This window comes from Pollachius pollachius, assembly GCF_949987615.1.
Source record: "Pollachius pollachius genome assembly, chromosome: 15".
Classification (NCBI taxonomy): Eukaryota; Metazoa; Chordata; class Actinopteri; order Gadiformes; family Gadidae; genus Pollachius; species Pollachius pollachius.
Window position 1 is genome coordinate 10,145,755 of NC_136948.1, and position 17,329 is coordinate 10,163,083.

The 17,329-nt window shown below is 52.0% G+C and overlaps 1 protein-coding gene across 1 annotated transcript; it reads right to left on the reverse strand.

The window, feature by feature from the left end:
* Window positions 1-1,428: 1,428 nt before the first annotated feature.
* tonsl (tonsoku-like, DNA repair protein) lies at window positions 1,429-17,275 on the reverse strand. The gene is made up of 27 exons (XM_079752470.1): window positions 17,112-17,275; window positions 16,662-16,757; window positions 16,234-16,376; window positions 15,701-15,884; window positions 14,219-14,348; window positions 13,951-14,122; window positions 13,408-13,522; window positions 13,125-13,276; window positions 12,888-13,040; window positions 10,561-10,686; window positions 9,983-10,229; window positions 9,840-9,895; window positions 9,672-9,761; window positions 9,190-9,262; window positions 8,676-8,839; window positions 8,396-8,522; window positions 8,003-8,232; window positions 7,172-7,754; window positions 6,263-6,489; window positions 5,695-5,789; window positions 4,934-5,090; window positions 4,339-4,417; window positions 3,807-4,114; window positions 3,521-3,692; window positions 2,808-2,983; window positions 2,137-2,347; window positions 1,429-1,792 (listed from the first exon to the last, which is right to left on the reverse strand). Exons 1-27 carry the CDS (start codon window positions 17,134-17,136, stop codon window positions 1,614-1,616), a joined length of 4,470 nt encoding a protein of 1,489 aa, XP_079608596.1. The 5' UTR covers window positions 17,137-17,275; the 3' UTR covers window positions 1,429-1,613.
* Between the last annotated feature and the right edge of the window lie 54 nt (window positions 17,276-17,329).

Genomic DNA, 17,329 nt, shown 5'->3' on the forward strand with positions numbered 1-17,329 from the left:
CGTAGAAGAGTGACACGTGCGAGGGGAGTGAGAGGTGAGCTTAGCAGAGTGACACGTGGGAGGGGAGTGAGAGGTGAGCTTAGCAGAGTGACACGTGGGAGGGGATTGAGAGGTGAGCGTATAAGAGTGACACGTGGGAGGGGAGTGAGAGGGGAGCTTAGAAGGGTGACACGTGTCCCGGGAGTGAGAGGAGAGTGTAGCAGAGTGAAATGTGTCCCAGGAGTGAGAGGCGAATGTAGCAGACTGGCACATGGGAGGGGAGTGTAGCAGACAGACACGTGCATCACCTACAGAGCCACCCTCAGTAGGTCGCTCAGTAGGAGACTCAAGAAGAAAAGCAAACTATGATCCGGAGTAGCATTGAACCTGATCTTAATCTCGGAACTCATGACGTGGGTCAGCAATCTTAACAAACAACTGGTGTTAATCAGTGTGACACTTCACTCAGAACCGGTAACATTATCTCAGAGGTGTGAACCTGCAACTCTTAATTCTTGAAGGCTGATTATTGTTTTGTTTGTGTTAAGAAGTCAACGTTTAATCTGAATCATGCTGAAGTGAATGAATTCTTTGAGTAAGACTTGAGGCCCATCCTACTTGTGTAGCAGACATGAAGCCATCTGTCCTCACCTTCTGTTTCCTCTGATCCACAAAACAAGGCTTTGCTATGACAGTATTATAGATATAACATCAGATGGGATATATTTAGTTATTGCTTAAATGTAATCATAATCCTGGGTTTTATTTGGTTCATAACACTTCAATGACGATGTACACACAAGATTAAAATGTTTTAAAATTTTGCTTGATTTGTCTTTTTATCAGTCAGTATTCTGATCTAATAGATTTCAAGGTACCCCCTTGCTATGTATATTTCTATGTTTATTTTTTAGAAAGGATCTAATCGTGCAGCTAAGACGATTGTATTTCTCTTTGACTACGAAGATTGATACTTGGTAGTCAAATTTTTACCATGCTGGTTTTGTAATAGGTATGTAAACTGTATTTTAAGAAATTGACAACAATGTTTCTTCCACATTATACTACTGAAGCCTCCTTGCCCTGTGAAAGACAAATCAAAGATCATTTGACTCTAGTTCCCTCCAGTGGTCAACTTAGTTTTCGCAGATGTTTGCACCGATAATACACAATTATATAAATATTGAATAAAGTACAGCATCCGGGATAAAAGGATGTAAATACAAACAATAAAGATGTGAATTAAAGTATTAAAGAGTTAAAGATATAAATACAAAAAAGAAAAAGTCCCCCTGAAGAGCTTCCTCTTCCAATAGATCAGCACGACATCATATAGTTTGATGGTGTGAGATTAGCCTCTTTGTTTCCCTTTTGAGTAACACTTTTCAAGGAAACCAATCAGACGCATTCTCATGACATCACCATTCTCCCTTTAATCGCCTTCTGAAATCACCCAAGAAGTCACGGAGACAATGACTCCCAACAAAAAGACAAAACATAAATAGGACAATCAATGAAATCACAGAAAATGTATCTACAGCGTAAACGTTCACTTCTCCAAGTCTCCGTGTGTGGTCAGGAAACCAACATCAGTGAATGAAGAGCGACTCTCAGTTCTAATATTTATATCTCCTTTATGGCCGGGTGGAGAGCCGGAGCCTGGCCCCTCGGTCGTAGACGCGTCCTGCAGGGCCCAGGCCCCGACGCAGGGCCTCACGGTCCAGCTTGTTGAGGCCCTGGGAGCAGAGGCGGAGGTCCTTCACCTGCTCCGTCAGCCCCTCCAGGCCGGCGCTGTCTCCCGACACCCCGCACCCTGTGGGGAGGAGCGGTGGAGCGGTCAGAGAGGGGAAGCGAACGCAGCATGAGCAGCAGAGAGCCCGACGCCTTCTGCTCGACTCGCCATTTACTGGTGCATCACCGCCACCTACTGGTGCACCAGTAAGTGCCGGTGGTGCACCAGTAGGTGGCGGTACCGGATGGAGGTAGGATGGAGGGCCGTGTGGAGGCCAGGCTGATGCGGCCCTCAACTAATATTTAACAAACTACCCTACACACAAACACATTCAACTTGGCAACCCTATACACGTTTAACAAACTAACCCCCCAACACACATTAGAGAGCCCCGACCCAACCCCAGGGTGTAATGCATTGCGTACCTTGGAGGTCGAGAAAGGTCAAAGGTCGCTGTGCCTCTCTCAGGGAGGCCAGGAGGCTACGGAGGCCGGTGGAGGTCACAGAGGGGTTCCCCGAAAGGTTGAGAGAGGTCAGGCAGGGACAGACCAGCAGGCACCTGGCCAAGGTGTCGACCCCGCTGTCGCTCAGCCCGTTCCCTCCCAGGCTAAGGTGGGTTAGGGAGCACTCCTCCTGCTGGAGGGAACACTCACACTTAAAGAGACTGCTTCTGCTGTGTCACAGGACATAAGGTGAGCTCCTCTTGTTCCATCACTACCCCGAGTAGTGCGGTCTGGCTGTGTGTGTACCTGGGTCAGAACGTTGGCCAGGTGTCTGTCGGTGTCTGTCTGTCTGTCTGTGTGTGTGTGTCTGTAGTGTACCTGGGTCAGGACGTTGGCCAGGTGTCTGTCGGTGTCTGTCTGTCTGTCTGTCTGTCTGTGTGTGTCTCCGTCTGTGTGTACCTGGGTCAGGACGTTGGCCAGGTGTCTGTCTGTCTGTCTGTGTGTCTGTCTGTCTGTGTGTCTGTCTGTGTGTCTAGTTCTGTCTGTGTAGTGTACCTGGTTCAGGACGTTGGCCAGGTGTCTGTCTGTCTGTCTGTCTGTGTGTCTGTCTGTGTGTGTGTCTGTGTGTGTGTCTGTGTGTGTGGGTAGTGTACCTGGGTCAGGACGTTGGCCAGGCGCTCCAGTGGCAGGGGGTCCCCCGGCTCACTGCAGACGGCGGAGAGGTCCAGGTGTGTGAGGTGATGGAAGGGGAGGGTCTTCAGCACCAGCTCACAGCCCGTGGAGCCCAGTGCATTGTGGGAAAGACTCACCGACCTCAAGTGTCCTGAGCCTGTCGGATAAACGATGAAACCCTTCATTTAGAGGACCTCCGGTTCTACTGAGGGAGACCAGACTGAGAGAGACCTGATCCTCAGAGAGACCACACTGAGAGACCAGACCCTCAGAGAGACCAGACTGAGACCAGACCCTCAGAGACCAGACTGAGAGACCAGACCCTCAGACAGACCAGAATCAGAGACCAGACCCCTTAGAGAGACCAGACTCAGAGAGACCATACCAAGGGAGAGACCAGACTGATACCAGACCCCTAGAGAGACCAGACCCTCAGAGCCCAGGCCCTCAGAGAGACCAGACTGAGAGACCAGACTGAGAGACCAGACCCAGAGAGACCAGACTCAGAGAGATCAGGCCCTCAGAGAGACCAGACCCGGAGAGAACAGAGTCAGAGAGACCAGACCCAGAGAGACCAGACCCTCAGAGAGACCAGACCCTCAGAGAGACCAGACACAGAAATACTAGACCCAGAGAGACCACACCCAGAGTGACCAGGCCCAGAGAGACAAGAGCCAGAGAGACCAGCCGGTACCTGCGAGGGCGCTGGCGAGCAGTAGGCGGTGGTGCTGGAGGCAGCGCGCCGTGAGGCCGCAGGCCTGCAGGGACAGCCGGGCCAGCAGGGGGCAGCGGGCCAGCAGGCAGGACAGCGGCTCTGAGACGGCGTCCCCCAGCGGGTTCAGACCGAGGTCCAGCTCCTCCAGACTCTGAGGAGGAGAGCCACAGCGGGGGAACGGGTTAACGGGTGAATGTGAACGTGTGAATGTACACGGCGTGAAAGCGGAGGTCGCCTGAGTTCAGTGAGGACACAACTTGCTTACCGGGAAGGTGCGGTCCACCTGCCCCTTCAGGGCGTCGGCCAACTTGCCCAGCCCCTCCCCCGTCACGCCATTGGACGAGAGGTCCAGCACGCGGAGGCGGGGCATGGTGAGCGCCGTGGCGACCAGCTCGGGCAGCAGGTCGTCATGGAAACGGTTGCCGGACAGGCGTAGCTCTGTGAGGTCCGTCTGCAGCTTGAGGGCCCTCAGGAGCGGGGCCAGGGCGGTGGGGGCCAGGCCCAGACCCCCCAGGGTCATGGAGGTGCCCCCCTCCTGCACCTCGCACAGCCGGGACACACGCGCGCTGGGCTCTGATCAGAATAAGACATTAAACATTTCAGAGAGAGAGAGAGAGAGAGAGAGAGAGAGAGAGAGAGAGAGAGAGAGAGAGAGAGAGAGAGAGAGAGAGAGAGAGAGAGAGAGAGAGAGAGAGAGAGAGAGAGAGAGAGAGAGAGAGAGAGAGAGAGAGAGAGAGAGAGAGAGAGAGAGAGAGAGAGAGAGAGAGAGAGAGAGAGAGAGAGAGAGAGAGACTCACCGACGGCCAGACTCTGACAGGCCTTCTTGTAGCGCTCAGGAAGAGGAGGAAGATCCCAGGAACTCACCTCCGCCATGACCTGGGGAGGAAACAGAGATTGAAGCGCACCCCCTGTGGTGAGGAACCTCCTATCCCCTTTAAAGACGCAGTACCTCCTCTCCCTTTAAAGACGCAGTACCTCCTCTCCCTTTAAAGACGCAGTACCTCCTCTCCCTTTAAAGACGCAGTACCTCCTCTCCCTTTAAAGACGCAGTACCTCCTCTCCCTTTAAAGACGCAGTACCTCCTCTCCTCTTAAATACACAGTAAATCGTCTTCCCTTTAAAGGCGCAGTACATCCTCTCCTCTTAAATACGCAGTACCTCCTCACCTCTTAAAGACACAGTACCTCCTACCCCCTTAAAGACACAGTACCTCCTCTCCCCTTAAAGACACAGTACCTCCTCCCCCCTTAAAGACACATTACCTCCTCTCCCCTTAAAGACACAGTACCTCCTCTCCCCTTAAAGACACAGTATCTCCTCTCCTCTTAAAGACACAGTACTTCCTCTGCCCTTAAAGACACAGTACCTCCTCTCCCCTTAAAGACACAGTACCTCCTCGTTGGTGTGGAGGACAGCCAGCAGGAGGTCCAGGGGAGATAGCAGCGCCCCCTCCTTCTGCAGGGACAGGCGGGGCAGCAGGCCACACTTCTGGTAGTATCGCCGGGCAGCCTGTTCACAGAGCCACGCCACCGTGCACACCTCCGCCTCACTGCCAAAGCATGGGGGTTCTGCATTAGCCACTGGTGTTCTGGATCTACGTCAGCCACTGGTTCTACGTCAGCCACTGGTTCTACGACAATCACTGGTGTGGATGAACTACTGGATGACCTACTGAACTAACTACTGGATGAACTACTGAACTAACTACAGGATTAACTACTGAATTAACTACAGGATGAACTACTTGATGAACTACTGAACTTACTACTGAACTTACTACTGGATGAATTACTGAAATAACTACAGGTTGAACTACTGAACTAACTACAGGATTAACTACTTGATGAACTACTGAAATAACTACTTGATGAACTACTGAAAAAACTACTGGATGAACTTCTGAACTAACTACAGGATGAATTACTGGATGAACTCATTGTTTAGCTTCCCTGGAATATGTTTGGCTGTATGCGGATTTAATGGGAGTTCCTTAGAAGTCTTACTATATCTACTCTCTAACCCTAACATGAGATGAGGTCAGAATGTGTACCTGAATTTCTCATTCTATGACAAATCCTTAACTGATCTTAGCTGATGACACAATCGGCATTAAAACCAATCTGTAATAATATGAATTCCAATATAAAATGTACCTTTGAGGGACAGGAATGAGAAAGACATCATCTTGAACTCTGACCCTCATCCGGATTGGTGGAGGCATGGCTGTGGGCGTGGTTTGGGCTGAAATCTGAGACAGAAACGCATAATAAATATACATTCACAACATCAATGAGGAAATGTGGGTGTAAACAATGCATTCAATTCATTCATCGCTCTGAAGTTGGATTCCCCATGAAAAAAATGATGGTGATGGTGACAAAAAGTGTAGTGTAGTAATAATTGGACCAGTCAGAAGTAGTGCGTTAAGTTTCTTAAAGACCACATTTACTCAACACGATAGCTCTTTTATTCTGCACACATCAGCTGAACTCTGATAAACACTGTTGACTAAACCTGGCACATTGTGCGATGCTTTATTCTAACAAAGTACCATCAGCTTCTTGGTCTTTAGCTACTGACCACTATATCTTCATCACCAACAAGTACTGCTGGATTTCTTCCATTTAGTCATATTAATATTCTGTTGAGAAAGTATTTCGGAGCGACTGACTATCAAGAGAACAGCAGGAATGAGTAAAGAAGTGCAGGGAGGAGAGTGACCTGTGGGACGTGGGTGTATTGCAAGGGTCGGGAAGGAGGGGACGTGTCCAGGCGCAGCTCCTCCTCCTCGCTGAAGGAGGGGCTGCCTGGCCTGCTGACGGACCGCCGCCCCAGACGGACCAGGCCGCTCATCTGAGTCATCTTGGCCTGTCGGGGCCTGGGCCGGGCCCCTCCGCTCCTGCTCAGAGAGTGGCCCCGGCTGGCAGTTTGGGGGGCAGCGGCGGACCCTGGGGGGAAAGAAGGGGAGAGATGAAGGCTAGCAGACATTCTGCTGAGTCTTTTCAACAACGTCACATCAAATCATAAAGTAGGTAACATTGGTGTATTGTCTGAACGATGTTGCAGCATCAACTATAGGTGTACAGTATGACTCTGGGAAGCTGGGATTGTGAGTTTAGCCCATTGGAGCTTATTGGATAGACAAATATGCATTGTATCCTATTCTGATACGATTGTGTCAATGCAATATTTATATGATATATTCACAGTATTGCATTACAATATGGCAACAGTCTTTATACTATATGCACCACCTAATTGCAACTTTAAAAAAGAAAGCTATTTCTTAACAATTTTATACATTGGAATATGTAACATGGCCTCATAAAGCCAAAACATATGTAAATAGTATTTTGTATTATATATATATTATATTATATAATATTTTGATGGAAGTGTTTTGAATTGATCACACCAGTGTTTAATTGATGCTCTAAGAGATATTCATTTAATAGCTGTGTTTACTGTGTTTACTGTCAGTTTTGAGAAGAATTTCTGTAGTTTTGACAAAATGATTAACTCTTCTCAGGTTTGTGTTTAGAGTTTTGAGAAATTGAGCTTTAGTTTCAGAAAATGTGTTTAAACGATTGAGAAAAACTGTAATTACTCTAACTTGGACTAACTACTTACTCTGGGACACACCTCCGTTCTCCTGCCTGTGTTGACTTCTGGCTGTTAAAGTAGTCCAGGCCCCGCCCTCCCCGCTCCAGGCCCCGCCCTCCCCACTGCAGGCCCCGCCCTCCCCGCTCCAGGCCCCGCCCTCCCCGCTCGGTCCACTCTGCCCCTCCCCTACCCGCCTCTTCTTCCTGGCCTGAACCACCCCGCCCAGGTCATCGTCCAGCCAATCGTCGGCCAGGTCCTCCTCCTCTGGAACTAGTGCCGGCCTGCTATTGGAGGAGAGGGCGGGCGTGCTGGTGAGCGGGGACTGGGTCCCCTGGTGGAGGGCCCCGCCCTTGTGGAGGGCTCCCTGGAGGAGGGCCCTGGCGCTGCCAAGGCCACGGATCACGCTGTGGTACTCTTCCCTCGCGAAGACGTGGGGCCCCGCCGGAGTGGGCTCAGGGGCCAGCGAGGGCCCGTGGGCGTGCGGAGCGAGGGCCTCCTTTACCCCACTCCCACCAGCTGGGCCAGCTTGGAAGCGTAGTCGGGGCCGGACGGGTCGCATGGGGCTCGGGGTGGAGCAGTCCGAGTCGTGGTCAGAGTCGCTGCCGCTGTTCTGAGGACGCGAGACGGACACGCGGTTTGTACGACACATCCTTACAGTATGAAGCCTCAAGAAATGAACAAAGACACTTCGACTGACTCTATAATAGACACGGAGCTCTTTGACTGACTCTATAATAGACACGGAGCTCTTTGACTGACTCTATAATAGACACTGAACTCCTTCGACCAATAGAAACAGAGCCACCACCCAGAAGGCTCAGCCTACACAACAAAACACCGCCCTCCGTGGGTCCCTACCCCGTACAGCAGGGCCGACTCCATCCCCCTGGCTCTGGGGCCCCCGGACTGTCGGGGGGGCCGGGCGGGGGCGGGGGCCTCCGTCCCCCTGGCTCTGGGGCCCCCGGCCTGTTGGGGGGGCCGGGCGGGGCCGGGGTCCGGCGCGGGGCAGAGGAGGGGCTCGGAGCACTCTGCGTCGTACAGCTGGCTGTCCTGCAGCAGGGCGGAGCTCCTGGCTGGAGCCGCGGACCCTGGAGGAGGAACGGAGAGCGACGTGAAGCACGACTCGAGCTCTTTCTCCAGACCCAACTGATTGGCTGTCTTTTTGATAGCCAAATGAAAAGTTGATAAAAGTTGCAGTAAGGGAGATTTAAGAGCAATAGAGTGGAGGCCCTGTCCTGCAGCCCTCCTCACCTCCCCCCCCTGCTAGAGCCTTCCTCAGCAGCTCCTCCGTGGCCGCGCAGTCCTGCCGGGCGTCGCGGTCCAGCTCGCGGCTGTAGGTCCTCTGCCAGTGTCTCAGGGTGTCCATGGGGGTCTGGCCCTGGGAGGGGGACAGAGGGAGAGGGGGGGGAGGGCACCCACCGTTGGGTCAACAGACAGCAGAGAACCTGACGCCTGTGCCACTCGGGTGGAAAAGATACCGAGATCAAACAACATCTGTCTGTCTGTCTGTCTGTCAGACTATAGCCCCCACCTTGGCGTCGCGCAGGACCACGGAGGCACCATGCTCCACCAGCAGCCTGGCCACCCCAAAGTGTCCGCAGGCCAGGGAGTCGTGGAGGGGCGTAACCCCATCGCAGAGCGGGCCCCCGGGGTCGTTCACACTGGCGCCGCGCTCCAGCAGCAGAGACACCACCTCTTCAGGAGACAGAGGGGTGGAGGAGCCATGGTTCATGAGTTAGACTGTAGAGACACCACCTCTTCAGGAGACAGAGGGGTGGAGGAGCCATGGTTCATGAGTTAGACTGTAGAGACACCACCTCTTCAGGAGACAGAGGGGTGGAGGATCTATGGTTCATGAGTTAGACTGTAGACACCACCTCTTCAGGAGACAGAGGGGTGGAGGAGCCATGGTTCATGAGTTAGACTGTAGAGACACCACCTCTTCAGGAGACTGAGGGGTGGAGGAGCCACGGTTCATGAGCTGGACTGTAAAGCGATGGAAGATACGGAAAAGGAAGTTGTCTGATGTGTGAGTCATGGGTTACCGTGGTGACCGTGGTTGCAGGCCTCGTGCAGCGGAGTCCAGCCGCAGTAGTCCCTTGGATTGACGGGGTGGCCCTGGTGACGCGTCAACACACACGGCAGCACACACGTCAACACACACGTCAACACACTCAGACACTGGTGGTGCTGATGGATCAGCAGGAAGGGAGCCAACACGACCGGCCGGGCTCGAACCAATGAGATGCCCCTCGGGGTCAGCCCTGCTCTCACTCATTGTTACAGTGTGTACTAGTGGGGTACAGTGTGTACTAGTGGGGTACAGTGTGTACTAGTGGGGTACAGTGTGTACTATTGGGGAATAGTGTGAATTAGTGGGGTACAGAGTGTATTAGTGGGGTACAGTGTGTACTAGTGGGGTACAGTGTGTACTAGTGGGGTGCAGTGTGTACTAGCGGGGTACAGTGTGTACTAGTGGGGTACAGTGTGTACTAGTGGGGTACAGTGTGTACTAGTTGGGTCTCACCTGCTCCAGCAGTGCCTGGACCTGCCTCTGGTTCCCATCAATGCAGGCCCGGTGGAGCGAGGTCTCCCCCTTCTCGTTCCTCTTGTTCCACTGGGGGGAGGGGGGGGGGGGGTTGTCAGAACTGGGACATGAGGTATTGATGCATCCTGAGATCCAGATCCTGCTTACCCGTCCCGTCTTCCTTCTGCCGCTAACCATCTTGTCGTAACCTTCCAGGTCATCATCTAACCGGACAAGGAGATCAATAAACTGACGTTAGAGATGCCGCCAGCGCGACTCCTCCAGCACAAGCTTTCAGTCGTGTGACCCACCCGAGTCCGAGAGGGCGATGTCGCTGTCCACCAAGGGCTCGCTGTTCTCCTCCTCCTCCCCTTCCCCCTCCTCCTCCTCTTCCTCCCCATCACTGCAGTCTGGGTTCCAGCCCTCCGCGGCACACAGCTCTCTCAGCCTGGCCTCCGTCGCCCCCAGTCTGTCTTCCGTGGCCCCAAGCCCGGCCACAACCCCGCCGCGCTGGGACCCCCGTCGCTGGGCCCCCAGCCACCGCCTCAGCACCCGCTTCTGTCAGCAGCAGGAGGCGCGGGTCAGTTTGGATGTGATTAAGAAACACGACAACAATCTTTCCTTTGCAATGTTTTTCATAAGCAAAATTCATGGGATTTAAGGGATCTATCATATTTATATCAAACCTTCTTCATAGTCTTAAACAATAAAACTATTATTGAACATGTTGCAGATGGTTTTACTACTGTTTCATTCACTTATACACTAGTGAGGCTGGTGTTGATTCCTGTAATGCTTTAATGGATGTGGTTGTCCCACACCATTCAGTGCTCATTTAGTACATCAGAGAGGTGGAACACAGCCGACCCTAAACCCTGAGGCCTCTGACCTGCAGCGCCGGGCGCCCCGCCCTCTGGGCACACTCCAGCGCCGCCTCGAAACTCGTGTCCACCTCCTCCGGGCTGCAGCCGCTCTCCTCCTGGTACAACGCCACGTTCAGCCACGTGCTGCACTCCTGAGAGACAGAGACACAGGGTCACAGAGACACAGGGTCACAGAGAGCAGGTTACAGAGACACAGGGTCACAGAGAGCAGGTTACAGAGACACAGGGTCACAGAGAGCAGGTTACAGAGACACAGGGTTACAGAGACACAGGGTTACAGAGACACAGGGTTACAGAGACACAGGGTTACAGAGACACAGGGTTACAGAGAGAGAGGGTTACAGAGACACAGGGTCACAGAGACACAGGGTCACAGAGACACAGGGTTACAGAGACACAGGGTTACAGAGACACAGGGTTACAGAGACACAGGGTTACAGAGAGCAGGTTACAGAGACACAGGGTTACAGAGACACAGGGTTACAGAGAGAGGGTTACAGAGACACAGGGTCACAGAGACACAGGGTTACAGAGACACAGGGTTACAGAGACACAGGGTCACAGAGACACAGGGTCACAGAGACACAGGGTTACAGAGACACAGGGTCACAGAGACACAGGGTTACAGAGAGCAGGTTACAGAGACACAGGGTTACAGAGAGCAGGTTACAGAGACACAGGGTCACAGAGACACAGGGTTACAGAGACACAGGGTTACAGAGACACAGGGTCACAGAGACACAGGGTTACAGAGAGCAGGTTACAGAGACACAGGGTTACAGAGACACAGGGTTACAGAGACACAGGGTTACAGAGACACAGGGTCACAGAGACACAGGGTCACAGAGACACAGGGTTACAGAGACACAGGGTTACAGAGACACAGGGTTACAGAGAGAGGGTTACAGAGACACAGGGTTACAGAGAGCAGGTTACAGAGACACAGGGTTACAGAGACACAGGGTTACAGCGAGCAGGTTACAGAGACACAGGGTTACAGAGACACAGGGTTACAGAGACACAGGGTTACAGAGACACAGGGTCACAGAGACACAGGGTCACAGAGACACAGGGTTACAGAGACACATGGTTACAGAGACACAGGGTCACAGAGAGAGAGGGTTACAGAGACACAGGGTCACAGAGAGAGGGTTACAGAGACACAGTGTTACAGAGAGAGGGTTACAGAGAGAGGGTTACAGAGACACAGGGTCACAGAGACACAGGGTCACAGAGACACAGGGTCACAGAGACACAGGGTCACAGAGACACAGGGTTACAGAGACACAGGGTTACAGAGAGAGGGTTACAGAGACACAGGGTCACAGAGACACAGGGTTACAGAGACACAGGGTCACAGAGAAACAGGGTTACAGAGACACAGGGTTACAGAGACACAGGGTTACAGAGACACAGGGTTACAGAGAGAGAGGGTTACAGAGACACAGGGTCACAGAGAGAGGGTTACAGAGACACAGGGTTACAGAGAGAGGGTTACAGAGAGAGGATTACAGAGACACAGGGTTACAGAGACACAGGGTTACAGAGACACAGGGTTACAGAGACACAGGGTCACAGAGACACAGGGTTACAGAGACACAGGGTTACAGAGACACAGGGTTACAGAGAGAGGGTTACAGAGACACAAGGTCACAGAGACACAGGGTTACAGAGACACAGGGTTACAGAGACACAGGGTTACAGAGACACAGGGTTACAGAGAGAGAGGGTTACAGAGACACAGGGTCACAGAGATAGGGTTACAGAGACACAGGGTTACAGAGAGAGGGTTACAGAGAGAGGATTACAGAGACACAGGGTTACAGAGACACAGGGTCACAGAGACACAGGGTTACAGAGACACAGGGTTACAGAGACACAGAGTTACAGAGACACAGAGTTACAGAGAGAGGGTTACAGAGACACAGGGTCACAGAGACACAGGGTTACAGAGACACAGGGTTACAGAGACACAGGGTTACAGAGACACAGGGTTACAGAGAGAGAGGGTTACAGAGACACAGGGTTACAGAGAGAGAGGGTTACAGAGACACAGGGTCACAGAGAGAGGGTTACAGAGACACAGGGTTACAGAGAGAGGGTTACAGAGAGAGGGTTACAGAGAGAGGATTACAGAGACACAGGGTTACAGAGACACAGCGTTACAGAGACACAGGGTTACAGAGACACAGGGTTACAGAGACACAGGGTTACAGAGAGCATGTAACAGCTCAAACACTGAGCAGGGAAACCACTGAAAGCAACGATGAGCCGTCTGCATCGCAGCAGGCGGTATCTGCATTCCCACATTGCATTCAGGGTGCCCCCCTACCTCGGCAGGGGAGCCCCGTCTCAGGGCCAGCTCCTGCCGGTAGTGCTCCAGCGCCGGGCCGGGCTGCCTCAGGTCCGTGTGCGTCGCCGCGAGCGACACGTGGATGACGGCCAGCTCCCTGGGGGGTCTGCCCAGCGCCTCCGCCAGCGCCAGCTAACACACAATGACATGGTTACGTTTAGATACAAGAAATTCAGAAGGGATGGTTTCGAAGTGTGAGGTTCTTGTTTCTCTGACCTGGGTCCGGTAGGCCTCCAGGGCCTTGGGGAAGGAGCCCACCTTGCAGTACAGGTCGCCCAGCTGCTCAGCCAGCCCCACTGCATCATGGGAACTCTTCGCCTGCCTCAGGTCGTCCCCAGCCTCCTCCTCCAGCTGACAGCCTCGGTCGGCTGCGGACAGGAAGTACACAATTCACAATTCAATAGTGCACAATTCAACCAGGATTGAGGACAATGGTATCAAAACCTTTCGGATATTTGAAGGATCAACATGATAAAAATGATATCTTGTTTGCATTTACCAGATCTAAAGTTCTTCTTCACGTCCTGTCTGTCTTGAGGCTGCTGGGAACCCAACAATAGAGCCTTCTTCAGAGAGCGCCTGGCCGCAGCGAAGTCCCCGAGAGACAGCTGGACCTGAAACCATAACCCATTTATATGAGTGACAGCTGCACCTGAAACCATAACCAATGCCAATCAATATGAGTGACAGCTGCACCTGAAACCAATACCAATCAATATGAGTGACAGCTGAACCTGAAACCAATACCAATCAATATGAGTGACAGCTGAACCTGAAACCAATACCAATCAATATGAGTGACAGCTGCACCTGAAACCAATACCAATCAATATGAGTGACAGCTGCACCTGAAACCAATACCAATACCAATCAATATGAGTGACACTTGCACCTGAAACCAATACCAATACCAATCAATATGAGTGACCATTAAATTATAAGAAGAATTCAATCTGAGCCATTTTAAATGTTGCTCCCCAGCAGTCAGTATCAGCTCCAAGTGACTAAACATTTGATAGTGTTTGGACCCCTGAATCCTGACCTTGCCAATCCAGTGGCAGCATTCGCTCTCGCTGAACTTGTCCTTCATCTTGCGGGCGCACTCCCGGGCCTGCTCCAGGCAGCGCACCGCCCCCGAGTGCTGGCTCCTCCGGAAGCAGATGTGGCCCAGGTTGAGGTTGGCCCGGTACATGTCCTCCAGGAGCTGGTGCTTCCTGTTGGACAGGAAGTAACACTCCACCATGAGGGAGGGACTTCATATAAATCTACATTTTCAATATTGCCCAGATGAATACAGCAGCATGTCTTACTCTGCGATGTAGACGCTGCGGCGGATGAACTCCATGCAGCGCTTGGGCTCCCCCTGGTGGTCACACACCAGGCCCAGGTTGAGGAAGAGCCGCGCCCTCATCTCACTCAGCTCCCGGGCCGGCACCGAGCCTGGGGGGACGGGGAGAGAGCGGAGGTCAGAGACCAGAGATCAGAGCACAGCGGTCAGCCTGGGTACTCAGCGACCTGGAGTCTCAGCCTGGATATTTAGCAGCCTGGAGTCTCAACCTGGAGACTCAGCAGCCTGGGGTCTCAACCTGGAGACTCAGCAGCCTGGAGTCTCAGCCTGGATATTTAGCAGCCTGGAGTCTCAACCTGGAGACTCAGCCGCCTGGAGCCTCAACCTGGAGACTCAGCCGCCTGGAGACTCAGCAGACGCTGGGATCCAGTAACCTTATGTTAACACTAGTGCTGTCAGTTTAACGCGTTATTAACGGCGTTAACGCAAACCAATTTTAACGGCGTTAATTTTTTCACCGCGCGACTAATGCTCTTTTGGCTTGGCAAACGTTGTCGTTTTTTCACCTGCTGTCTAGCAACAACTAGTCACGTTAGAACAACTACAACACCATACCGGATCTAGCTACACTAGCTACACACTAAACAAAACAACAAGCACGCCGCACAAACTTGTTGAGGCGAGCAAGGATATGGAGTGGGTGAAAAACTCTTAAAAGTGTGTGTTTGTTTTGTGTATCACTCTGTTCAAGCCTGCACGAGAGTTCAATGTTGTCATTAGCTGTTACGTCTTTCTGACCAATCGCAGTGCAAGGCCCACCTGGGCTGTACCACTTCGGGAGGGGCCACTCAGTTACTCCCCTCTAGACAAAATCGACTTGGGTGTGACGTTGACAGTTTGTGAGTGTTGCGGCTGTTGAGTGAGTGAGAGGTTGCAGGCGCAAAGCTCAGGCTGCTGGACGGCGCTGCAAGGAACTTTTCTAAACGCAATATTGTAATCCTGCAGTAATCAGCCCGACAGCCCTGAAACGTTAACGGCCCACCGGGAATTCTCCCGACTGTCCCGATTACCACTCCGCCACCGTGTGTGTGTGTGTGTGTGTGTGTGTGTGTGTGTGTGTGTGTGTGTGTGTGTGTGTGTGTGGTGTGTAGGCGGTATTCGATAGCCTGGTAATGTTCGAAAGTTCAGTGATTGAAACAAATAAAAGCCTGGGCTATTGAAGTTTTACGGTAGACCTATCACTGTCATGCACCTACCCGATGTCAAGTGGACCGGGTTGAATTCACTACGGGTCTCTCTTTTTATATCCATCTTTTTTTTTACTGTCCTTCTCAACACTCTCTGATCTCACTAAAAGGCTAGCAGCACGAAATCAAGGGATATTTAGAATAGAATAAAATGTGCGATCAAATCGCGAGTTAACCATGACATTAATGCGATTAAATATTTTAATCGCTTGGCAGCACTAGTTAACACGTCACCTAATGTTAACACGGACACGCACCTTCCAGCCGTTCCTCCACCACGGCCAGGCTCTTCCTGAAGGCCTCCTCGGCTTCCTTCAAACTGCTCCTGGATCTGTCCGACTCGTAGCGGAACAGGAAGGTCCGCCCGATGGTGGCCAGCGCCCGCTGCACCTCTGCGTGGTCCCCCACCGAGCCGGCAAGCTCCAGGTGACGTCTCTGGTGCTGGGGACACACACTTCTGTCAGTACGGGGACACACACTTCTCTCAGTATGGGGGACACACAGTGTCTCTCAGTACGGTGACACACACTTCTGTCAGTACGGGGACCTATGGGACTGTCCCATTTGTGTTTGTGTGTATGTGATGTCTGAAACTGTAACGGAAGCCCACTTTTAAACTGCAAAACAAGTTTACCTACGGGTACAAATAAAGTAATCTGAACACGACGTCTCTCAGTACCGGGGACGCACAGTGTCAAATCCTGGTAACACTTCAGTGGTTCAAATACATGACATTGTAATACTTTACGGCTTTATCCACACACACACACACACACACACACAAACACACCTTCAATGCTGCTTCGATGTTGCCCATCTCTGCGAAGCATTCTCCTATTTTCCGGTTGGCGACGGCGCGTCCAATCACATCGTTGAGCGCCTCGGAGAGAGAGAGCTCCTGCTGGTGCTCCTCAACGGCAGCCTGATAATCACCTGGACACACACACACACACACGGTATATTATTAATTTAAAATGTTAAATTAACATTAGATGTGAACATAAGGTTGCATGTCAACATTAGGTTACATGTTAGCATTATGTTACATGTTAGGTTAACATTTTAGGAAAACATTAGGTGACATGTATACATTAGGTGACATGTTAAGATGACATTTGGTTACATGTTGACATTAGGTGACATGTTAACATTAGGTAACATATCAACATTAGGTTAACATTAGGTCATATGTAAACATTAGGTCACATGTTAACTCACCCCTCCGGGACAGCAGCTCGCCCAGCTGGTTGCAGATGTCGGCCTCCTCTTTGAGGTTGTGGCCCTTCTGAGCTTTGAGCTTCGCTCTCTGCAGTACTGTTGGTACGAGGTGAGGTTAGGTACGGTGTATCAAACCCAGAGGTTCATCAAACCCAGAGGTTCATCAAACCCCGGGGGTTCATCAAACCTAGAATGAGTCAGACCCAGGAGTGGACTAGACCCAGAGGTGGATCAGAGTAGACCCAGGGGTGGATCTGACCCAGGGGTGGATCCGACCCGGGGTGGATCCGACCCAGGGGTGGATCCGACTCAGGGGTGGATCCAACCCAGGGGGGGATCAGACCCAGGGGTGGATCAGACCCAGGGATTGATCAAACACAGACCCAGGGGTTAATCAAAACATATGTATGAACACCAAATGAAATGACAACACTGAACACTGAAACTCACGTTTGATTTCCCTCGAGCCGCTCATTGCATCGGGATCAATGTTCCGTAATCACAGCGTGACGCGAGTTATACAAGCCGAACTTTACTAGTAAAGTTTCCAGTCATACAGCTTCCAGTACGTGATGTGGGACCCATCAGACACTCTCCCATTCTCTCCCAGTCCCTCCGATCTTTTCCGCTCCGGAGTCCCGCCAGTTCACCTCCACCAATGGTGGGAA